We start from the raw sequence: 25,585 nt of genomic DNA, 5'->3' as shown, positions 1-25,585 counted from the left end.
AGATAACGAGGTTGGTCTTCACGTATTTTAATTACAAATTAGAGGTGCATTAGATTGTGAATCAAACAACGACGGGTGAAACAAACTCCTATTGAACTTTTTAGCAATTGTTTTATGCAAACTTCCGCATCCGGTCGATGGCGGCCTCCATTGCGCTTCGGAATTCTCAAGCCAAGGGATACAGCATAATCTGGTTTTCGACATAATACGTACGCGTTTATTGACAACACCGGCTTCGCCGGCTATAACCATAATACTTTAATCCAAATGTCATGAATGGAAGGTTAATGGATTGAAGCGGTGTATGGTTCATGATCAATGATGAGCGGTTTTCGGCATTAATATTAATAACCGAGGAAGTAAAGAATTCACCACGGTTTTTTTTATTTATAGTAATATCATTTTCGAAATAGGCCTGGTGTTGGCTTAGCGGTTCGGCTGCTGGCTTGGGATCCTAGGATCCTGGGTTCGAATCCCGGTTGATCGCTGAATCAACGCCAGGGGGGTTGACTCAGCCTGTCATCCTTCTGAGGTCGGCAAATTGAGTACCAGTTTACTGGTAACTCCCTGTGTGTCGCAAGAGGCGACTAACAGGGTTGGTGGCAGGAAGGGCATCCGGCCATAAAACATTGCTTCAAAAAGGGGACCACGGTGCCTGAAAAAGGCCAACCCCTGCTCTGCTCTGCATATTAAAGAAGCGGCGGTTTTGTGTCCGTTACGTCATTACGTCTATGATGTCATTATGATGGCTGCTCCACAGACTGACATTTGAATTTACAAGTAGGCCTACACCCGCTCACTACGGGAGCTGCAGAAAGGGTCATTCCTCTTTGGGGTATATAGATTACAGTCGATCTATAGTCGAGTCTCAACAACATTGGTTATGTGTTCAATTCCCATATTTCTTGTGGAGAGGTCGCCAAGTGGTTTAAGCATTCGAACAAGCACTCCATTCAAAACCGTTAAGGAACGGCTGGCTTGGCAAGCGCTTGCTAGCTGCTTGGTGAATGAGCACACCCCAACCCTTGTGGGGTATATAGATTACAGTCGATCTTCCCTCAGTTCTGGTGAAGGAATGGCTGGCTTGGCAAGCGCTTGCTAGCTGCTTGGTGAATGAGCACACCCCAACCCTTGTGGGGTATATAGATTACAGTCGATCTTCCCTCAGTTCTGTAAGTAAAGCTTACCTCACGGATGTCGGGATTCCTCCAAATTTCTTTGTTTAATATTATAAACAGGATTAGCGACTGTTTAAAAAGCTAATCATATGTGTTTGTGGTTTATAATATTTTACAAGCCCTGCTGCACCGCTGTTAGACTTTTGGTCTTGTTTTTATGTGAAGTCAAAGCTCATGGAAGAACTAGAACACAGAATGGACAAGGACATATGACATAACAAAACAAGAAGAACACAATTGAAATGGAGGGTGGGGAACACAACCACAGCAAAGTTTAGGGACTTGGAGGAAGAATGGGATCAAGGGCAGGGGGGAGGTAGACAAAGGGGTGAACAAACAAGACACAAGCTCAAGTAGAACGGCACTGAGTAGAGCGCATCCCTCCGCGAGGCTGAACAGTGTACGTTTTGTACCCACTGATAGGGCACATCTGCATCAGGATCTGAACCAAAATCAAATCAGCATGTTCTTGTCACTTACCCAACTCACCCATCAGTTTTTGTAAGAAGCCATCCGCAACTTTTTTAAATATCATACTGTGTGTAGTTTTTGGTCCTATCACTCAATAAAAAATTATTGTATCCGGATCCGCATTCGAATCTTTACCAAAATCGAATGGATTCGTCATTGTCACATATCCAACCTGTTCACCAAGTTTCGCCCAAATCCATCTGTAACATTTTGAAATATCCTGTTCACAAACAAATGGACAAGCAAACAGACAGGAGTGAAAACATAACCTCCATCCACCCTTGGTGGCGGAGGTAGACATAGCAAGAGGAAGGGAAATGTGAATGAAACAGAAATGGAACAGAAAATGAAAAGAAGGTGAGGGAGACAGACAGGGGAATCACAATACCATGGAAAGGAAGGGGTGTGTTTGGAGTGGAGGTGGCCTTGGTTCCCACAGGCAGAAATCTTGGAGATGGTGAGGTGCCAGACTGGTTCAAATGTTCAAGATATGCCCAAAGAGATGTCCTGATACCATGTCTGAGATTGAGGGCCTCCATTCATTATCGGAGAGCCGGAAGCAACATGTCAAAGGTGGGGCACTGGGTTTGAACCTGAACTGATGGCCTGAGGTCAGGCCATTGGGGAAAAGGAAGGATTTGATGTCAACTGCAATGATGGATTCCATGACTTTGCTTATAATTACTGTAAAAGTAAGCTAATCGGCCCGTAGTTAAGATGATCTGTTCTATACGATGTTTGTGTATTGCAGTGACCTCCAGGTAGATGGATGGCAGGAGACCATGAGCCAATGACAGGGTGAACAGAGCAGAATAAAGATGTGCAAGAGTAGGAGATTTTTTTTAGGATACATGCGATGATGTCATCCATGCATGTTGCAGAATTGGACTCTAGGGTTGTCAGAAACTTAACCTTGTGCTGTGACCAAAGCAGTGTCCAGAAGCAGTTGGGTATAAGAGGCTACGGTAGATAAAGGAAGTGAGGGGTTGGGTATGCAAGATTTGAAAGCAAACATCAAAGCAAAGCAAACTTTTCCCCAATCTTTCCTTGGCGAATCAGAACTTTTGACAATCTACAAGGCCTCAATTCTCACCTTGATGGAGTACTGCTCTCCCCTTTGGACTGGTGTTGCTGCTGCAAACCTTGCCCTTCTTGATGCCATGAAAAGCAAGGCCCTCAAATTAATTGGGATCTCCCAGCACGAAGCTGAATGTCTAGGCCTGTTACTTTCGCATCACAGAGGAGTTGGTGGCATCTCTGTATTCTATCGCTTCCTTTTTCATCTTGCACCCTCTATCCTCTTTGTTCTGTCCCTCCAGGGTTTTGCAAGGTACACAGTCTGCCAGTAACCCTTTTCTTGTTGAGCTCCCCAAATCCAGGCTCATTGTTCACCTCCATTCATTTGTTCCTCTTTTCTATTGCCTCTGGAACCAACTTCCCCAGTCTGTTCAGGCCCTTTCTTCCCTACGGGGCATCAAGACATCTGTTCACCACTTTCTCAGGTCATCCCCATGCATACTCGTGATCTTTCTACCCCAAAATGACCACATTACCAAACACTCTCCTTTTCCAGGTTATCGTGATTTCTTCCCCCCCTCTCTCCCACCTATTTTTGTTTGTTAGTTGTCAGTTGGTTTTGTTCCTTTTCTGTTTCATCCCCAATTTCCCCTTCTTCTTCTTACTGTGTTTCAGGATATATGCAACTTGTTCACCCCATGTGTCCTTCTCCCCCTCTCTTTGATCTCCCCTACCCCTCTACTCTGCTGTTGCTGTTTTCCCCCCCTTTCCATTTTGTTTCATTCCATTCCGCTCTAAATCTTCCACTTGCACAAAAAAAACACAGAATTGAGGCATTCGGCCTTCTCATGAACAGAGTCAGCCATGGTGCCATTTAAAGTGTTGGTAGGGGAGCGTACACCAGAGACAGACCCGACAAGAGACCGGATGTAGGGGGACCTGGGTGTGAAGCAGATGATGTGGGGACGGTTACTAATAGGAAGGGATTTGCCACTGTAAGCCCAAACATCTGCATTCCACGGGCTTGATTTGAGAATTCCAAGGGCATCAGAATTGGAATGGTGGGAAGGGTGGCTGAGGGCACGCCGAAAGACTGCGGTGTATGGACGCAATTGTAGACGAGGCACGGGTTTGTGGATGATCAAGGAAGGGAAGGAGAGGAAGCAGTATGGGAGACGGACAATTGGAAATTTTTCTATAATTGTTAAGATTTTATGTTTTATTGAAAGATTAAACATTTTATAATTGTCATTGAAAGATTTGAGTTGACGGAGTAACAGGGGAGTAGGAACGAAAAGAGAAGACGAGGAAAAATAATTATGGGACTGACAATAATCAGTCGATGGCAACAGAGACAAATCCGGAAGAGTTTACTTAACTTTGGAAGCAGGTCACTCCAACGAGAGAAGAAAAGCTTCCACGGTGGGAAACTGAAAACCAGAAAGTCAAACAAAATGGCTGGATGATAACCACGTACAATGTGGTGTGTTTCTGCAACAGGGGTCCAAGCGAATTCTGCGATCAAGTGAGATTCCAGTCCCTGCTGGGGCCATGAGTAATGCAGCTCTTAAACTTACCTTCTCTCTGCAGGTAAACCACTCTTTCTTTCAGCATCTTATCTTGATCGTGTGTTAACCTCTCACCAGTGCGTTGTTGCACCCTCATTTCATTTAACTCACCGTTGCAGCTGTGATAATGATATTTAAAGTCAGGAGGTTATTCTTCTTCATTTGTATGCAGCACAACACTGCGGGGTAGCATCATTGGCTGAAGGCGTGGCTGCGCTACTGATGCAATGCCCTCTGCTGGTTAGGTCAGGAATTTGTAATTTGTCCATGGTGCCAGTGATAGCTTGCCTACTCTTCTCGAAGGACACCATGGGACTTTTAGCGACCACCAATGAATGCTGGCAGATGGGATGCCCGCTTAACATCCATCCAAGGGATGGCACCCAAATTGATGAATCACCCTAACTGTGAAACACCAGGATGGCAGTTTATACCTGGGTCGGGATTCAAACCCAGGCTACACAGCTTAGAGGCGAATGTGCGTACCACCAGGCCATCCTGTTAGCCCATAAGTTTTTAATATAGTACATTATCGCTGCCACTTGGGCTTCAAGCAGGCAATACGCCACCATTTCATTCTCGTGTCGTCCCCCTTCTTTAGCCACAGTCTCTTTTCTTTACCCCCATTAACCCCACCAAACCCAATACTCTTAAAAGAAAGGAAGATTCCTATTTTCTCTCTGCTGTGAGAGTAAAACCGAATTATTAAAATGCTCCCCGACCAACTGTGCCAAAATAATGTATTGCACATCGACACAATTTCGAACATTTTTATGTCTATGCTTCTTGGATATTATTTTTATGGATTTGGAATAAAAGCTGTATTTCTGGTGTAATGCAAATCTGGTTTAGCAAAGGGGAATACCAGAGCACTTCATACGTTCCATGGTTATGTAAACCTAGCTGTCCCATCTGCATTCAAATAGTGTATGCTGATGTTATTGTATCCTTCCAATAGAATAGGCCTTTGTGTGCCCACATGCTGGACCAGTTAATGCGGACATGCTTGCGGTGATGGGAGGCTGATGGCCCAAAGCAAAATGAATGCTCATGTTGGGATCAATATGATTTTTTACTGTTGTACGTAGAAGTACAATAACATTCTCTTCTCATTGCGACCTGTTTTTTTTATCTCTCCACTGTCTTCTTTTATCTAATTGTTATTAGTCATCCAGATTCTTTTCAAAGGTATATTTTGCTGTGGACGGCCCTACTCCAAGGTGCGGCTTCACTGTTTGGTGGGAATAGACCTATCTGAAGCTCCTTCTTGGTTCAACACGGAGGACACAGGACCAGCCAATATTATCCTTGCTACAGTAAAACGAATCAATCCATCCACCCAACTGGGCCACATTAGACAACCCTAACACGTGCCCTTAATACTGCTGATACTGGTTCAAAAGTCACATGGTTCAAAAGTCCTATTACAACATGAAACACAAATGGTGCAAAGGCCTTGAACTAATTACATACACTACATGAGCAAATGTATGTGGACACCCGAACATCAAACATCTCATTCCAAAATCATGGGCAGTAATATGGAGTTTGTCCCCCCTTTGCTGCTATAACAGCCTCCACTCTTTTGTGAAGGCTTTCCACTAGATGTCGGACCATTGCTGTGGGGATTTGCTTCCATTCAGCCACAAGAACATTAGTGAGGTCGGGCACTGATGTTGGGTGATTAGGCCTGGCTCACAGTCGGCGTTCCAATTCATCCCAAAGCTGTTCGATGGGGTTGAGGTCAGGGCTCTGTGCAGGCCAGTCAAGTTCTTCCACACTGATCTCAAAAAACCATTTCTGCATGGACCTCGCTTTATGCATGGGGGCATTGTCATGCTGAATCAGGAAAAGGCCTTCCCCAAACAATTTCCACATAGTTGGAAGCACACAATCGTCTAGAATGTCATTGTATGCTGTAGCGTTAAGATTTCCCTTCACTGGAACTAAGTGGCTGAGCCAGAACCATGAAAAACAGCCAAGGACCAATATTCCCCCTCCACCAAACTTTACAGTTGGCACTATGCATTCGGGTAGGTAGCGTTCTACTGGCATCCGCTAAACCCAGATTCGTCTGTCGGAATGCCAGATGGTGAAGCGTGATTCATCACTCAAGAGAACGCCTTTCCACTGCTCCAGAGTCCAATGGTGGCGAGCTTTACACCACTCCAGCTGACGCTTGGCATTGCGCATGGTGATGTTAGGCTTGTGTGCGACTGCTTGGCCATGGAAACCCATTTCATGAACCTCCCAACGAACAGTTGTTGTGCTGATGTTGCTTCCAGAGGCAGTTTGGAACTCAGTAGTGAGTGTTGCAACCGAGGACAGACGATTTTTATGTGCTACTCACTTCAGCACTCAGCGGTCCCATTCTGTGAGCTTATGTGGCCTACCACTTCACGGCTGAGCTGTTGCTCCGAGACGTTTCCACTTCACAATAACAGCACTTACAGTTGACCGGGGCAGCTCTAGCAGGGCAGAAATTTGACGAACTGACTTATTGGAAAGATGGCATCCCATGACGGTGCCACGTTGAAAGTCACTTTGCTCTTCAGTACGGCCAATTCTACTGCCAATGTTTGTCTCTGGAGATTGCATGGTTGTGCGTTGGATTATATATACCTGTCAGCAATGAGTGTGGCTGAAACAGCCGAATCCAATAATTAGAAGGGATGTCCACATACTTTTGGTCATGTAGTGTACCTCCTCCCGCTCACCTTTACTTCCTATACATTTAACAGTATGTTATGTCGGTCGATGTATTCTCATATCGTTGAGTTGGTTTTTCACCATGAAAGCATATTCAACCGGGATTCAAAGATGAATTTGGCCTGGTGGTTATATCATTACCGAGGTGCAGCTGTGCCTCTGATGCAGTGCCAATGCACATTAGAGCGGAAATTTGGAATTTGGTCAGGGTACCGGCACACAGCGTGGGACTTCATAAAGCCCAGTCGACAGTGAAATCAAAGCAGATAGGCCACCCGCCCTAACATGTTTCTGAAGCACAGCATGCTTGCAGTGATGCAGTACCTTGCCTCTGTACCACCAGGGTGACAGTTGACAATCGGGTTTGGAATCAAAACCCAGACATCACAGCTCACAGGTGGCAATGATACCTCTAAAAGTCTAAACGATCTCATCAGCTCGTCAGCTTGCCTGCATAGTTCCAATTTCCTCTTCTTTCTTTTTTTTCAAATGCTTTATTTCTAGCTATTGTTATGTGTGATCCCGAATAAAGGAGTCGACCCCTGAACTACACTCAAGCCCCCAAACAATGATGCATGTTCGTATCCAACTTCTTACCGATGTACTTTTCTTGTGCTTCATGTAGTTACCTCTACCTACCAACAGTTACCTCGTGTGTGTGTGTGTGTGTGTGTGTGTGTGTGTGTGTGTGTGTGTGTGTGCGTGTGTGTGTGTGTGTGTGTGTGTGTGTGTGTGTGTGTGTGTGTGTGCGTGCAGTACCCTCACTTTCTGAAGCGGGAACACAATGGCTTGCAGGTGCTTCTGCAGCGCAAGAAACATTACAAGCACCGTGCCTTCCTTGGATATCGCACTCTTGCATCCGGCTATATAAATCTTAGTGAGGTGTGTGTGAATGTAGGTTTGCTCTCTCGTACCAGCAGAATGTTAGCATTATGGTGATGACTAAACGTCCCATCTGAGCACTTGGTTCCTGATACAGGGTTTCTCGGTTCAAATCTGACATACTCTATTGATTTGTCCATCTTCTCCTTTTGTCCCTATAATTCATGAAAACATACACTGAAATCTCCTAATGTTCTTGCCCTGCACATGATTTGCTCAAATACTCCACCAGAGGCCTTAAATCACTGCATTAAAATAGAATTCTGTGCTAAGCTCTCCATCATACTTTGTAAAGGGAGTTTTTTTTCAGTAAACGGATTTATTTTCCTTCCGCTAACAATTGTCCACGTTTGTATGATGCAAAATCCCAGGTGATGCAAAAACCCATGGAGCCAGGATTGGTGCTTGCCCTTCATGGCAATCCTAAAGACCCAGCGCGTGCGGCCGAACTGCGTTTGCGTACCTTGAGCAGTCTACCGATGGATAACGATGATATCTCAGAGCCCAAAACCAAAGCTGCAGGTTCCTGTCATGTTGGCAATAAAGTAGCTCGGAACAATGTTGTATCTAACCACTGTTTTATTCCATTACTTGTAGATCTTAAGTCGGGAAGTTACATCGGTTTAGTGATGTAGACTGTCTTATCACCTCTGTTTAAAAAGCTCAATCTTCATTACTATTAGTTTGAGACAAGTGAATTCCTCATGTTGCCCGTTTTGAACATATTTAAGATGGTTTCTGCCCAAGCATGGTTCAAGTTTCCTTTTCCCTTTGGTCGGGCTAGATATCTCCGCAGCAGTTGTCCAATATCCTTTGTTGGCTTAGCAGTTGGAGATACTGGCCTGCAACTTAATTATTGTTAGTCCAACTTTATTGAAGTTGAGAAGACACCTGACTGGTCATGTTTTTTTTTTTGTTTTTTTTCAATCACCTCATCAGCAGGACGCTCTCTTGATGGTGAAATGTATTCTGAGGATGACGACGAGAGCTCCTCCACAGAACCAGATAACAGTGATGAGCATGGCACAGTAAGTGCAGCACATCTTCACAACCATTCCGCAACATCATTATTTTCTTTTTCTTTTTAATTCTTTATTTTCTCTTTGCTGCAAAGATTTACCTCGAACTTGCATCTTTACCTCCGCCACCAAAGGTGGATGGAGGTTATGTTTTCACCCCTGTCTGTCTGTTTGTTTGTCTGTTTGTTTGTTTGTTTGTTTGTGAACAACATATCTCAAAAAGTTGTTGATGGATTTGGACAAAATTTTGCGGAGAGGTAGCGTATGTGACAACAACAACAACAACAACAACACAATAGGCATTTTAAGGCCATTTTCCCTGCTAGAGTGGGGGTTAGCCTTGCGGGCCCCATGACAATCTTCTCCATTTTGCCCTATTTTCTGCATCTCTCCTTGTTAACCCCCTTGCCCGCATTTATTCTTCCACCACCTTTAGCCAAGTCTTTCTCGGTCTTCCCCGTCCTCTACTTCCTTCCACATTCATTTCCATCACTCTTCTCAACCAGTCACTTTCATCCTTCCTCAACACATGACCAAACCATCTCAACCTGTTTCTCTTCACAGCATCCATCACAGGCTCTATTCCCATCATCTTTCACAATTCATCATTTGTCTTCCTTTCTCTCACAACGATACTCCACACATCCACCGAACCATTCGCATTTCCACCCTTTCCAGCCTTTGTTGCTGCTCTACGTTCATTGTCACGCTCCCATAAATCATAACACTTCTCACACATGCAGCATACACCTTTCCCTTCAGCTTCAACGACACTCCCCTCCTCGTCAGCATGCCACTCAGTTCCCGAAACTTCTTCCATGCACATCTCACTCTAGCAACTGTTGCTGAGTCTGATCGACCTTCTCCATTCGGCATGTCTCCTTGGTAGCAAAATGTTTTCACGCCTTCCAACTTCTCGCCGTCTCCAAGATCCAACTCAACATTTCCTCCATCTGCAGCTCCCTCTGTGCACACCTTACACTTGAATGTAGCTGCCACACTGGTTAATGACCCTCTCAGACCACTACATTTTTGATGAACCCACTCAGCGCACATTGTACATTGAATGGAGTTCACTCCGACACCCTTCCTGCACACAGCACAGGGCCACTTCCCAGTTCTTTCCATTTCGAAAATTTTCGAAAAATCTAAACATTTTGTCCTTGTCACACACCCAACCTCTCCACCAAATTTTGTCCGAATCTATCCACAACTCTTTGAGATATCCTGTTCACAAACAAACAGACAGGGGTGGAAACATAACCTCCATCAACCTCAGGTGGTGGAGGTTAAAATGCAATTATCAGTCTGTCTCAGCAATGGCAAATATTTTCACAAGTGTTGTGGGCTCTGACTATTGAGAAGTTAGTAGCTAAATATTGCTTAGTTGATGCATTGCCTTTTCATCAAATTTCTGTTAAACCAAGAACAGTGCACTAATCCACGGGTATCATTAGGTGGAGATCTCCATGGCCTTATCCAAGGGCTACATACCAAAACGAGTGTGTTTGGTCATGCGAATTTGTAAGGGTTATCTTTAGTACCCTACTGAGATGGTTTGGTTTTTATTTATTTATTTATATATGCTTCAAAAAGTAAAATAACTTCCAAACCAAATCCAACCAAATTTTGGATGTTGCCGATGGGTACCCCAAGTATGGTTTCAGTCCGGGTAGCAGATCTGAGGGAGGGCGTTCAGGGTGGGCGGAAGTCACCAATTCTTTCTATGTAAATGTGTATCGTAGAGCGCTTCCAGTGTTATCCAGTATTACAAATCATCCGCAAAAACAACTTGATAATGCGCCGTACAGTGATGTTGAAATCCGAGTGAGAATAATTCTAAATTTAAAAAATGTTTCATTTCACTCATTTTAAGCGGACGTTCAAATGAAAGCATCGAACGCTGAGCTTCACAGCGAAGCGGAAGTGATTTTTGCTCACGCGATATACAAGCAGCAAGGTCGGTTAAGGAAGGTGGAGTTCGCTGACTTCCAAGCAGAAGATGACCACGGGCAAATGATACTGTAGAGTGAACAGAGCAAAATGTTTGTAAATCACAACATGTAGTCTTTTAATGAAAGTAATCAGCAAAACGATGGGTAAAAATGTTGTAAATGGGTAAAAAAAAAAAGGTAAAAAAAAAAGTAAACTAGAACGCCACTCAGTAGAGCGCATACTCCCGCTGTGGGTCAAGTTGGAGCCCTATCTTCCAATGGTAAAAAATCCATCAAAAAATTCCTGGATTCGGAATAATATCCTGAGCTTCACCAAAAACTAATGAATTCTTCCTTATCCCAAGGGCAATCATCCCACCAACTTTCATCCAAATCGGTTCAGAACTTTTCCAGATATCTTGTTCACAAACACACGAACACACACACAGACGGACACGATCGAATGCATTACTCCCTGGCGGGAGTAAAAAAGACATGAACTGAGTTATAATATTCTATTGAACTTTATGTTATCCTGTCATATGCAAATGCTGCATTTTTTCAGCCCTCTGTTTCAAGTAACATATGCACTTATCTCCCCATTACTCTGAACAATGAAAGGCACACAAAAAGTGTGTTAACCTGGATCTCAATTTGGCATGTAAGAGATGGATGGAGTAGAGAAGCAGGAATAACTGGTACTGACTGTACTAGTGCGCTTGCTGCGCTGCAGGGAGGAATGCTTTTATGTTTAGAGATATCCGCGATAAATATCCTGTCATGTCTGAAAATAGATGCAGCAATGGTCCTCCAGCACCCAAGTGCATTTCTCTCTCTTCCCAACCTGGCACCTCTTAGGACATGTTTGACATGTACAGAGAAAGTGTCAAGGAAAAGACTTCCATGCGCCGGCGTCTAGCACATGCGACCCGGCTCGGCAGGGTGGGACCTCAAGTCACGTTATTTATTTGTTATGTGTATTGGTTGTGCTATTGTACAAACTTGTGACAGCAAAAACTACTTTCTTTCATTTGTTCTTGCATGCGGTGCTGACATGAACTCTTTATTCCGACAGCAACAAAACTTGAAACAAAAAGTTGTTTCCTTGCTGCGCCGGTTTAAAGTTGCTGATGAGGTGAGAACCAAAAGGGACAGGGCAATGATTGTTTAAGTTATTGAAATTGAAGGTTGTGCTTTGCAAAACATTTTTTGAATTTGGAGGTCAAGAAAGGGATCTTAATAGTCTTTTCTTTATTTCCCTTATTTTTCTTTTTTATAAGCACATGAGGCACAATGACATACGAGCTTAACAGTCATTCATTAAACCAATAAATATGTGTGGCAGACGGGTATTTTGGCACAAAATTGAATGCAGAAAGACTTAATTTATCTTGAGTCTTAAAGACTTATCCACGAGTGTTATGTTCCTGGAAAACCTCATGAAAGCAGAATTTGCGAACACGGATACCTTGGCTTAATGGGGAAAAGTGGGTACGGTTCCCGGGTCTAACCGACCATAACGCGGAAATGGTTAATGTTTAAGAACAATGATTAAAATAATTAAATAAATTACAGTATACAGAGGAGTCTGTTTTTTTTATTTACGTTTGATGATTTGATGATGTGATGACGTTTGCAGTGGTGTTTGAGGGGAAGTCAAAAGGATGATTCTTTGGGAGGATCATCCAAGGCCTTCAAGACACATTCACTTTCTCACTCAAACTCATCACTTTTTCTGCCTCTTTCCAGCAGACTCACCTTCCCCACTCATCTTATGCTTAGAGGCCATGACTAAGGGCAATCAATAAGCGAAAAATGGTGGGAGGAGAGGCACAGTGAGGTTCTTGCGGTTTCAGAAACTTCTGTGAGAAGGAAGGACAGGACGGGATGGGTGCCCATGCTGCGCAGACAAACTAAATACAGTACAGTGCTGTACATTATGAACATCTGCGCACCTCGGTGGGTGGGAGGCAACGCAAGGAGAGGATGATGGGGGCTCGCAAACCTGCGAATACTGTTAGTTGATTGGTCGCAACTTAGGAATTGATATACATTTACCAATCTGCGAAAACTTGGAACTCACGGAAAGAGAACTCGCGAATATGGAGGGTTTACTACATTTATTTGAGAATAGTATTCTTTCTTGCCATTTTTAAGCAATCTGCAACTTTTTCCTTTAATTGATCATTTGAACCATGATTGTTTTTATTTGGCTGAAGCTGAACTTGGTATATATTAATATATATTTGAAGATACTGTCCCATTGATCACTGCCTAGGAATTAATCGACATATTAAAGGAGTCATGCGTGCGAGTTCCACCTATTCGTTGGACAGTTTGCCTGACTCTGCCCACAATTTCTAAATTTGACCCTTTAAAAGTCTTTAGAATTAACCGTTAGAACTTTATATTTTACCCTTTAAAGCTCTAGAATTATACCCTTTGGAATACCTGCCCCAACTGCACTGGTAAAGCAATGGCAAACCACCCAGTGCAATTATTGTCATGCTTTGGCAGCACTGAGTCTGCCTTCAGATAGAATATCAAAATTGGAGAGTGTGCATAATTAGTTAGGAAATATTTACGTTTGTGGGGGTAGGTGAAGAAATACATGAGGAAAGTTAGGAAGGTATAGCTTAGAATGGACCGTATGCCACGAATAAGAAGAATCTCTGTATTAAGTAGGTCGACTGTGCAGGGGCGTGACTTTTTACATGTCACCATAAGGGGCGTGACTTTTGTATTAACTAGTTCTATGGCGTAAGATTAATAAACCCTAGTGTGTAATTGGCCCTCTGTGATTTTTCCCTAATGTTCTTATAAAATTCACTCGGCCAGCCATGCGATCGGCACATTGCCACAACCACACCGACAAGCCCGACAGAAACCAGCACATTTGCGAATCGACAAGTTAACCCCGACGTCATCCGAACATTCCCGAACAGAGATTAGCCTCTGCCCCTGACGACTCGTGACTGGCAGGTCATGCCTCAAACCTTCGTCATTGGGCGTCAAGCAAGGCCGTGAGGCCCCGCCCTGAAGACGACGATTGGTCATGGCCATGGACTGATGTACATCAGGAATGACGTCAGAACTCAAACATATGACCCAATTGGTCATATGATGTCACTCCCACCTTCACCTCAAACTCACCACTGTTCCCGTCGTTCGTCCTTACAGCTGTGCGCGCTCTCTCGTACATTGCCATCACTACTCTGATCAACCATTCCTCCACTCCTAACTTCCTCAATGCCCATGCCACTACTTCGCATGGAACCCTATCGAATGCTTTCTCCAGATCAACAAACCCAAGGAACAACTTCCTCCTCTTCTCCATGTACTTCTCCTGCAACTACCTTACAATAAAAATTGCGTCTGTCGTTCCTCTTCCTGGCATAAATCCAAACTGCATTTCGTCAATCTTCACTTTCTTCCTTATCCTCTTCTCCAACACTATTTCCAATACCTTCATTCCATGCTCCAATAACTTTATCACTCTATACGAGCCACAGTCCAGAGGGTCACCTTTCGCCTTGTATAGAGGGTCGAGGGTACTCAGTTTTCAATCCCCTGGAATGCAGCCTTCTATCACCACCAGATTACAGATCTCTGTCATTCTCTTCACACCCCAACTTCCCGCTGACTTCAACATATCTCCCACAACTCCCGTCGGACCTCCTGCTTTTCTACTCTTCATTGCTTTTATCGCTTCCTCAACGACCTCCTCAGTTATCTTCTCTGCCGGTCCCAAAACTGGGCCACTCCCTATGCTGCCGTCCCATTCACTCTCTGCATTCAACAGCATTTCCACATAGCTCTTCCATCCTCCTTCAATTCCATCTGGGTCCACAACAACCTGTCCCACCTCATCCTCCAAGCAACTCACCCCCATCACATCACACCCCTCTTTCGCTATCTTCCTTGCAATCCTGAATACTGCTCCTCGACCCTCCGCCGAATCCAAGCGCTCTCCGAACATCCTCCTACATGCCTCCTGCACCTTTGCTACCTCTTTCTTTGCAGCCTTCTTGGCTGCCTTCTAACTTTCATGCTCTGCCTCTTCTGCCCCCATACCCTTTGCCCTCTGCCACTCCCTGATCCTCCCCCTCCTCTCGCCAATCCTCTTTCCAACTTCACCATCCCACCACCATGTTTCTGAGTGCCTCGGTGGTCCATTTGTCCATCCACACACCTCACCAATGGCTCCCAACAAACTATCCTTCATTGACATCCAACCACTTTCAAGCTCAACCTTATTATCCTTGACCATACTCAGCCTCTCTTTTAATGCCTCCCTCACTATCACCTCTTTCAACCTCCAGACCTTCAGGTACTTCACCCGCCGGGCTCTCCTCGCACCTTTCACCCTTATGTCGCAGACAACCAAGTGGTCCTGTGAAACAGCCTCCTCCCCTGGGATCACATTTGTGTCCCGGAGGTGCCCCCTATCTCACCTACGCACCATCAGGTAGTCAACGGTTGGCGTCGACCCACCTGACATGTATGTAACAAGCTTATTTTCCATTTTCTGGAACTGAGTATTACAAATCAACAAACCCGCTCCATCAGCAAACTCCAAAATCCTTTCACCTTCTCCATTCCTCACAGTGACACCATATCCGTAACCCCCCATGAACTCCCTCAAAACCGTCTATACTCCTTCCCACATGTCCATTTAGGTCTCCTCCTACCACAACAACTTCCTCATCTTTCACGTTTTCCATCAGCTTCTCTATTGCACACCAGAACTTGTCCTTCTCTTCATCGCTCCGACCAACCTGTGGAGCATATCCCGAGATGACGTTCACCAAGAGCTTTCCAATCATCATTTTCACCATCATCAACCTTTCACTCACTCTCGTCACACTCACCACACTGTCTACAAACTCCTCAGAAAACAGGACACCATCACAATTCACGCCCTCCGGGGCACCCTTACCACACAAACTTGTATTTCTGTCCCTGCCTACCCTTCACCATTCTCACACCCCTTCCCTTCCATCTCGTCTCTTGCACACAACATCTGCCCACTCTTCTTCTGACCAATACTTCCACCACTTCTCCTGATCTCCCTGTCATTGTTCCTACATTCCATGTTCCAAATCTCAGAAACCGATCTCCACGTGGGGCATCAGACTTTTCGTCGTCATAAAAGGAGTGATTTCCACCCTTGCTTCGATTGGGTTGCCCACCTTAATTTTTGTAGAGAGGGGGTGAGGACCCCCACGGGGTACTTTGGGCTGTACCCTGCCCATATGTAATTGTAATTGTCATGGTTCCCTTTGTGAGGCAATGTTTTATGGCTGGATGCCCTTCCTGACGCCATCCCTTTTAGTCGACTCTTACGACATGCAGGGATACGGTGTACCTATTCTAAACCGGGGTACACACCGGGTGCTATGTGCCTCCTGGCTATATCGGCTACATAGCTATATTGGGCTAGTTTAACAAAAAAAAGTATGACTAGATCAGTATGAGAATATTCTTCAAAAATGGGGCATATGATGCACCCTTGTATATATATATTATGATGAAAAGATGAACTGATTCGATTTTGGTATCAAACGTCAGAGGTCATGTCAGGTAAAAAAATGTGATACTTGAGAACAGCTGAAGGGATTTGAAGTATTTATAATGATGTCATAATGTGGGCGGAGTCATATCGGTCGACGTCTTAACATCAAAGAGTGCTGTTCTAGTTTTGTTCTGAACCCTCAGCCAGAAAGAGCACGGCTTTGATTTTCTGTGATGAAAATGGAATCCTACTGATTGATCACATGCCTCACAAAACGATGATCACATCAGCCTCAAGGAAATCATGTGGCAGGCTGTCAAGGACAATGTCTGAAGGATGTTCACCAAAGGTGTGCTCCTTAGTCAAAACCTGCTTGCTCACAAGGCCCTTATTGCTGAGTTTTTTGTTTGTTTTTGGTATACAAGATTGAGGCTCATGAAAGAGCTAACATTCATCACACAAAAAGTCAAACCGACACACAAAACACAAAATAAGGGGAGCGGTAGACAAGATGGAGAGAGAGGGGGAAGGACGGACACAAGCACAACATTTGAGAGCAAGGACATCGAGGGAACTGTGGGAGGGAGAGGGCTTGGGGGGAGGTGGGAGAGGTATAAAACATATGGACACTGCAAGGACTTCCAGGAAAGAAGTTGGAATTTCAAAAAAGTGTATCTGGGGTGAAAATTAGCGGGGGTAGAAAAGATCAAGGTTTTGGATGGGGGAAGATAAGAGATGGTGGTGAACAGCTGTTTTAAAGACCTGGAGGGAGGAGTGGGATTGAAGGGAGTGGGGGAGTTTGTTCCGGAGGTGTGAGAAGAGGGGAATGAAAGAGTGAAGGTGAGCAGAGAGCCTTGATTTTGGCAGTTTAACCATAAGAGGGTTGCTGGCAGATCTTGTGCGACCTGTAGGAATATTTGGGGGACAGAGCACAGAGAGAGCTGGGGGAGCAAGGCCGGAGAGGAGTCGGTAGAAGACAGAAAGACCACCAACCTGCCTGCGGTGAGTGAGTGAAAGGCCCTCGGAGTTAGCTTCATCGCAGGAGATTCCAATGATTCTGAAAGCTTTGGTTTCAACAGCGTGAAGCCGGGCTAGGTGTGAGGCAGGAGCACCGGCCCAGAGGGGGGAACAGTATTCCATTGAGCTACGGGTGAAAGCCTTGTATGTGGTGAGGAGCTCAGGTGTGCCAAGGAAGGACTTCGCACGACGGAGGATGCCCAGACAGCAACTGGCTTTGGAGGCTAGCTTGGAAATGTGGTTTTCCCAAGAAAGATCATGGCAGATAGTGAGACCCAAAAGCTTGAGCGACAGAACTTCTTGGAGAGGATTGTTGAAAAAGTGGATGGGAGGGTTTTCCAGTCGGTCTGTTCGGAGAGACGTAGTAAGAGTGTGGGATTTGTCAGGATTGAAAGACATGTTCCACTGGTTTGACCAGTCTGTGATTTTGTCCAGGTCTGCAGAGAGTGAGGAAGCTGCAGACTGCCGATCTGAGGGATGAGGAATGGAGCGGCAGAGAGTGGAGTCATCAGCAAAGAGATAGAGAGGATTTTCCAGAGAGTCGGAGAGATCATTGATGAAGACCAGAAATAGCACAGGGCCCAGAACACTACCTTGGGGAACTCCAGCCAGAACAGGAAGGGGAGATGAGAGAAATCCATTCAGGGCCACACGTTAACTACGACCAGAGAGGAAGTCCGCAAGCCATGCGAGGAGATTTCCATGGATACCATAGGAGGAGAGTTTGGTGAGCAGAGCTGGGTGCCAGACCGTATCGAAGGCACGTGATATGTCAAGGGAGACAGCTCTGATTTCCTGTTTGGAATTGAGGACCTCCATCCATTGTTGAGACAGCAGAAGCAACATGTCCAGAGTAGAATGACCTTGTCTGAATCCAAATTGATGATCGGAGATCAAGCCATTGGAGAAGAGGAAGGATTTGATATCTGAAGCAATGATGGATTCCATGACTTTGCTGATAATTGGGAGCAGGCTGATTGGTCTGTAGTTGCAAAGATCTGTTTTTGCACCTTTTTGTGTAAAGCGGTAATGTTTGCTGATTTCCAAGATGCTGGCAGATGAGTTTGAGCAAAAGAGAGGGTGAAAAGAACAGAGAGAGGGTGAGATAGAGTGGAAGAGCAGGATTTTAGGACCCCTGGGCTGATGCCGTCTGGTCCAGTTGCAGAATCAGAGTCGAGGTTTGACAAAAACTTCTGCACCTTCTCATGAGAGAAGAACACAGAGTCCAGGAGCAGTTTGGTTCGACTGGGTAAGGTGGGAACAGAGAGAGATGGGTTTGGGACACAAGATTTTGAGGCAAACAGAGTTGATGCATTCGGCTTTGTCACGTGCGGTGTCAACTGTGTAGCCATTTGAGGTAAGGGAGGGGATGGAGGGGGAACAAACACCAGAAACGGATTTGACCAGACGCCACCAGGATTTGGAGGAAGGAGACAGGTTTGAGAGTTCATTCTTGAGTGTGGAGAGATCGTGCTTCCTGGCACTTTGAGATCATCATTCTTGACTTTGACCGTGGTTTGGAGCAGCTGGATCACCCCACCATACAGCTTGGACTTGGACCACAGCTCCTACTTTCCATTTTGACATTTGAATTCCCACCTGTGTTACAACTGATTTGCTGACAAAGATAAACTGACCAAGTCAACCAAAACATGGCTTCAGGAGCAATCTGAAAACTTCTCTTTTACTGGTGTAGACATTAATGAGGAACAAATGGTCAAGTCATTGCAAGCAAGATGAATTGAGAAATAAACTTGACATCTTGCCCGTATCTCATTGCACAACCTCGTAGACACCTGTCGTACATAACGTCGGATCTAACATGTTGTGTTTTGCAGAATTTCGTTTCAAAATTTACTTACATTTCTCAGCGTGAGTTAAGCTGAAGTTTTCTAGTTCGTATTACATTCCTGCAGCATGAGCATCAAATGGGTGTGAACTGTCACATCCATATGTTGAACATTTTTGCAAGGCTTTCGCGTTGATATATCTGGCCTGACCTCTATCATTCATGTAACATAACTAAATGCCCATATACGTACTTATCTACTTATTTTAGAACTTAAATTAAGTTAAAACGACTGATGGCACCAAGACCAGCCAGTTTAGTTATACCCTCTGAGCTGTTGCTCTACAGCTAGACCATGAAAGAGTAAGCCGATGTTGCAATTCCAAAATGCAGAGCTTGGAGCTGGAGGATGACACAGGTGATTTGGAGCTGGAGGGAGATGGAGGGGAGAGCCGCGAGGACGAGGAAATGTTTGGAGTTCATGTTTGTGCCGGCAGCGAGAGCAGTGGGGAGATGGATGATGCAAGTCTCCGGAGCTGTCAAAAGCCGACCCTTCGGTACAACACCACCAATAACGATTCTGTTGTTTTAAGCACCAGTAATGCATTTTTTTTTATACTTGCAAAATACTGTATAACTCTCCTAAATGTGGACCACATAAGACACTTTGCTGCATATTTCATGTAAATATGTATTTATTTTTCTCATTTCCTACTGATTGCATTTGTCTGACACTGATTGTTGAGCTAATAATATTGAACACTTTTAGAACACTGGAAGTTGTGAATTCAGCGTCGAGTTGAATAACTCAGGGTGGATCATGGAGTCAGTAAGCCAATGGCTTCAAGCATGTTGTAGAAACACTCTAATTGTTTTTTGGTGGTAACATTCCATGTGGTTAGTGGAGCCGTATGATCTGTCCGCGTGCTCCATTCTTTAAAATCCCATCGGAGTGGAGACTCGACAGAAATACATTTTTACAGCACCAAGTGAGGTTGGAGCTTGCTCTGATGACTTGAATAACTCTCACTTAAAAATATTGCGGCAGAGATTTATACACAAATTGTTTTGTATCTCCAGTATGTTGCACCCACCAAAGTGTGCTTCGATTTAGGCCGGTAGTTCTTGAGTTTTATTACCTCCGCCACTTAAGGTGGGCAGAGTTTATGTTTTCACCCTTGTCTGTTTGTTTGTCTATCTGTCGGTATGTCTGTGTGCAGGATATCTCAAAAAGTTGAGGACGGATTCTGACAAAACTTGGTGGAGAGGTTGGGTGTGTGACGAGGATGAATTGATTAAGCTTTGGTGAAGATTCTAATCCGGATCCGGATCAGATAATTTTTCAAGTGGTTCGTCACCATTGAGTGATTGGGCTATAACCGATTATATAGCACATCTCAAAAAGTTGTGGACTGATTCTGACAAAACTTGGTGGACAGGTTAGGTGTGCGACAAGTTCGAATCGATTTTATTTTGGTGAAGATGCGGATTCGGATATGAGAATTTTTAAAGTGATTCTTTACCATCGAGATATAGGGCCACAAACGATACCTCACATGATGTTTCAAAACGTTGTGCATGAGTTATGACAAAATGACGTCGATGTCGGAGACAAAAACAAGTGATTCGGTTTTGGTTCAGGTCCGAATCCAGATCCGGCCCATCAGTGGGGTACAAAACATACACTCTTCAGCCTGGCGGAGGTTTGCGCTCTACCGAGTCAGTGCGGTTCGAGTTTGATTGAATGTTTTGTTCCATGCTCTATACCCCAGGCCCTATTTTGATGAACACTCATATTCTGACTCCCAAACTGAACTTGGAAGTGACAGCAGCGGCCAGCAAAACCCGGCAAGTAATTTTGCACAAGGAATTGTTGCATGTTGGCATGATTTAGCAATCTTTATAGAGGAGGTACAAAATGGTAAATGAGGTCAGAGTGGCAGTCGGCATGCCAGGCAATGTGATTCTGATCAATTTGGACAGTTTGACATGCACTATAGTTGCTACATGCAGGTTTTGCGTTGCTTTGTATGCAGGATGGTGTGACGGCCACAGTCCATGGAAGAGCATCGATTGATATATTCGTGGAGGAAAGTGTTGAGGTGAGAATGCACCTGCTTGCACTTGATATCGGAACATGATCAATTGATTTATCTTACCCAAATAATCCCTCCGCAGCACACTAACATGATGCTTGTTTGAATCTTTCATATCTTTGTTCCTTCACTCCTGTTGGTTTCATAATCTCTTCGAGATGCTTATGTCACTTGATTTCTCTTTGCATGTCAGTTCCGATCTCCCATCGTGTGAGTAAATTGCCTTTGTATGAAGGATGGGCTTCCAGAGGCAGTTACGGAAATTTGAAAAGGGGGTTGTCCAAATGTCATAAAACGGTGCAATGCATGGCAAGCACTGCAGGTGCATGCATACGTGTAAATTGGAAACATTAGGTGTAATGCCTGCAGATGCAATGAATGATTGTTTTAAGGCCATTTTCCCTGCTAGAGCGGGGGTTAGCCTTGCGGGCCCCATAACGATCATGGTTCCCTGTTTGAGGCAATGTTTTTATGGCCGGATGGCCTTCCTGACGCCAACCCTTGATCGCCTCTTACGATGCGCAGGGATACGGTGTACCTATTCTAAACCGAGGTACACACCGTGCTGCAGATGCAATGAAAGCACATAAAAGCACATGGAATAAAAAAAGGATTGCAGATGCAATGAAAGTAATATGTAATTACCTCCGCTACCGAAGGTGGACGGAGGTTATGTTTTCACCCCTGTTTGTCTGTCTGTTTGGCTGTCTGTTTGTATATCTGTTTGGCTGTCTGTTTGTATGTCTGTTTGTATGTCTGTTTGGCTGTCTGTTTGGCTGTCTGTTTGGCTGTCTGTTTGGCTGTCTGTTTGGCTGTCTGTTTGGCTGTCTGTTTGGCTGTCTGTTTGTATGTCTGTTTGGCTGTCTGTTTGGCTGTCTGTTTGTATGTCTGTTTGGCTGTCTGTTTGGCTGTCTGTTTGGCTGTCTGTTTGGCTGTCTGTTTGGCTGTCTGTTTGGCTGTCTGTTTGGCTGTCTGTTTGGCTGTCTGTTTGGCTGTCTGTTTGTCTGTCTGTTTGGCTGTCTGTTTGGCTGTCTGTTTGTATATCTGTTTGGCTGTCTGTTTGGCTGTCTGTTTGGCTGTCTGTTTGGCTGTCTGTTTGTATGTCTGTTTGTATGTCTGTTTGTATGTCTGTTTGGCTGTCTGTTTGGCTGTCTGTTTGGCTGTCTGTTTGGCTGTCTGTTTGGCTGTCTGTTTGGCTGTCTGTTTGGCTGTCAGTTTGGCTGTCTGTTTGGCTGTCTGTTTGTCTGTCTGTTTGGCTGTCTGTTTGGCTGTCTGTTTGGCTGTCAGTTTGGCTGTCTGTTTGGCTGTCTGTTTGGCTGTCTGTTTGGCTGTCTGTTTGGCTGTCTGTTTGTATATCTGTTTGTATGTCTGTTTGTATGTCTGTTTGTATGTCTGTTTGGCTGTCTGTTTGGCTGTCTGTTTGTATGTCTGTTTGTATGTCTGTTTGTATGTCTGTTTGGCTGTCTGTTTGGCTGTCTGTTTGGCTGTCTGTTTGGCTGTCTGTTTGGCTGTCTGTTTGGCTGTCTGTTTGGCTGTCTGTTTGGCTGTCTGTTTGGCTGTCTGTTTGGCTGTCTGTTTGTATGTCTGTTTGGCTGTCTGTTTGGCTGTCTGTTTGGCTGTCTGTTTGGCTGTCAGTTTGGCTGTCAGTTTGGCTGTCTGTTTGGCTGTCTGTTTGTCTGTCTGTTTGGCTGTCTGTTTGGCTGTCTGTTTGGCTGTCTGTTTGTATATCTGTTTGGCTGTCTGTTTGGCTGTCTGTTTGGCTGTCTGTTTGGCTGTCTGTTTGGCTGTCTGTTTGGCTGTCTGTTTGGCTGTCTGTTTGGCTGTCTGTTTGGCTGTCTGTTTGGCTGTCTGTTTGGCTGTCTGTTTGGCTGTCTGTTTGGCTGTCTGTTTGTATGTCTGTTTGTTTGTCTGTTTGTCTGTCCGTTTGTCTCTCCGTTTGTGAACAAAATATCTCAAAAAGTTGTGGACGGATTCAGACCAAATTTGGCAGAGATGTGGCGTATGTGACAAGGACGAAATGATTACAATTTAGTGAAGATCCGGATTCGGATCCGGCTACTATAATTTTTTAAGTGATTCTTCACCATTGGGAGATAACGGCAAAAACGATACATAGCAGGATTTCTCAAAGAATTATGGATGGATTTGGACGAAACTTGCTGGACTGGTTGTGTATGTGAGAAGGAAGAATCGATTCAATTTTGGTGAAGATCTGGATCCGGATTCAGCTAATATAATTTTTTAAGTGATTCTTCACTATTGGGTGATATGGCCAAAAATGATATTTCGCATGATATCTCAAAATGTTGTGGACGGATTTGGACGAAACTTGGTGGAGAAGTTTTGTGTGTGAAAAGGACGAATCGTTTCGATTTTGTTGAAGATCTGAATATGGATTCGGCTACAGGAGTTATTTAATTTTAAGTGATTCTTCACCTTTGAGAGATCGGGTGAAAAGCGATATAAGTTTTTAAAACAGGATATTTAAAAACGTTATGGACGAGTTATGACTAAACTTGGTGGACGAGTTGGTGAGGTGACAAGAACAATCCGATTAGATTTGGGTTCAGGTCCGAATCCAGATCTGGCCTATCAGTAGATACAAAACATAAACTGTTCACCAGGCGGAGGTGTGCTCTCTACTGAGTGCCGTTCTAGTTTTCACCTGTGTCTGTTTGTTTGTTTGTCTGTGGGCAGGATATCTCAAAAAGTTGTGGATGGATTTGGATGAAGCTTGGTGGACAGCTTGGGTTTTTGATGAGGACGAATTGATTCGATGTTGGTGAAGATTCGTATCCCGATCCAGATATGTGAATTTTTTATTTCTTTAAATAATTCTTCACCACAGCACAATATTTCAAAGAGTTATGGACGAGTTGCGTGAAAACAAGGTGGATGAGTTGGTCAGGTGACAAGAACAATCCGATTCGATTTGGGTTCAGGTCCGAATCCAGATCTGGCCTATCAGTGGGGTACCAAACATAAACTGTTCAGCTCAGCGGTGGTATGCGCTCTACCGAGTGCCGTTCTTGTTAATAATGTTGTTTTTTTCCTGATAAGGAAAGGGGATGGAGTAAGTTCTCTTGACCACCCCCCTTCCTGTAGATCTGCCTTTGGTAACTGATTGTGCTATTTTGGACTTTAATATTTCGAGAATTGTTCCTTACATTAAAATAAAATGCAAGATTGTAAAGTCAAGTAAAGTAAAGTAGGAGATTGTATGGATTGAATTTCTTGTATCTGTCATGAAGTTTCAGTATAATACAAAGGATTCAGAGGTCATGTGACATTCATTATTTAGCCACATGGCTTAGCATGCTGCTGTGAAGTAGGAATTATTGAGGTTAAACTTTTCATTATCCATCTTGTTCACCACTTGCGTTCTCCCCTCCCTCTCATCATTACCTGCATCCCCTGGTTGTCCGTCTCCATCAACTCTCTCCCTCCGCCCCGCTGTTTGCGTTTCCCCTCTGTCTCCTGCTATTCCCTTGTGTTGTATCCTGATCTTTTCTGTGTTTTAGCTCTTCCACGAGCCTAGACCTCGTATTAAAAACAATAATAAAAAATTGGTTGCTCAATTCTGCTACGCCTGCCCATGGTAACGTATTTTATTTTATTTTAACGGAAGGAACATCATTGGTTATATTTACTCTATTTGTTCTTGGGGAATTTGTGTTCAAGTGTTTGTCGTTCATATTTTTGTTATGCTTACTGGTGTGCCTGTGTGTATCTAACTGTTGGATTAGGATTCATGTGAAAGTAATACGATGGAAATTGTGAGGGCTGCGGAGGGAGGAGGTGGAAGGAAAGGGAAGAACTGGCACTCCAAGGGAGAAACACTCCTCAACGTCAGCCCAAGGTGAGCAGCCCAGGGTTCAGGTGAATAACAGGGATGATGATAGGATTGTATTTTTAACTTCTGGTAACTTTTAGATAACAAGACCGATAGACTAACAGCGGCATAGCCTGGCTTGTTTGATACTTTTTTTGAAGAGGATAGTATGGCCTGGGTGGGGATACCAGTTAGCAAATAATGTAAGTATTAAAGTCTCTAAGCTGTCTGTCACCATGGAAGTGCAAATCTCTCAATATCTCTCCTGTATAATGAGATATTGTCAAACCAGCAAGCCATCGTCATCTGTTCACTTCCGGATTTAGGAGCAAGGTCCGTGTCGATCGCATTTCAAAATCAGAATTGTATAGAGGAATTTCTGAAACCTCCTACCTACCTTATGACACCCGCTGGGACCCCAGAACGTTCCACAGAAGGTTATTATATTTCCTTTTAGTAAAATATGCAACTGTCATGGTTACTAAATGCTTGTTCCCCCTGTCATGTGACCAGATCATCCGCTCTGATTGGTGGACATTTGTGAGGGGCATACAGACA

At 44.4% G+C, this 25,585-nt stretch overlaps 1 protein-coding gene across 4 annotated transcripts in view; it reads left to right on the top strand.

Moving 5' to 3' along the window:
• Nucleotides 1–25,585, top strand: part of LOC137418337 (phosphofurin acidic cluster sorting protein 1) — a 118,445-nt gene that overhangs the window by 53,253 nt on the left and 39,607 nt on the right. The window contains exons 3-12 of one of the 4 annotated variants that reach the window (XM_068104378.2): nucleotides 4,167–4,256; nucleotides 7,700–7,825; nucleotides 8,197–8,347; nucleotides 8,768–8,853; nucleotides 11,637–11,720; nucleotides 11,854–11,913; nucleotides 19,493–19,656; nucleotides 20,872–20,947; nucleotides 21,136–21,201; nucleotides 24,942–25,054. In XM_068104378.2, coding sequence (XP_067960479.2) covers nucleotides 4,167–4,256; nucleotides 7,700–7,825; nucleotides 8,197–8,347; nucleotides 8,768–8,853; nucleotides 11,637–11,720; nucleotides 11,854–11,913; nucleotides 19,493–19,656; nucleotides 20,872–20,947; nucleotides 21,136–21,201; nucleotides 24,942–25,054 — 1,016 coding nt within the window. Of the gene's footprint in view, nucleotides 1–4,166; nucleotides 4,257–7,699; nucleotides 7,826–8,196; nucleotides 8,348–8,764; nucleotides 8,854–11,636; nucleotides 11,721–11,853; nucleotides 11,914–19,492; nucleotides 19,657–20,871; nucleotides 20,948–21,135; nucleotides 21,202–24,941; nucleotides 25,055–25,585 lie in introns of all 4 variants that reach the window. The other 3 variants (XM_068104377.2, XM_068104380.2, XM_068104379.2) reach the window with 3 other exon arrangements.

Source organism: Myxine glutinosa, chromosome 9 (assembly GCF_964187855.1).
Source record: "Myxine glutinosa chromosome 9, kmMyxGlut1.1, whole genome shotgun sequence".
Taxonomy (NCBI): domain Eukaryota; kingdom Metazoa; phylum Chordata; class Myxini; order Myxiniformes; family Myxinidae; genus Myxine; species Myxine glutinosa.
Note: the sequence above shows the minus strand (reverse complement) of the source record. Positions and strands in the feature narration are given on the sequence as shown.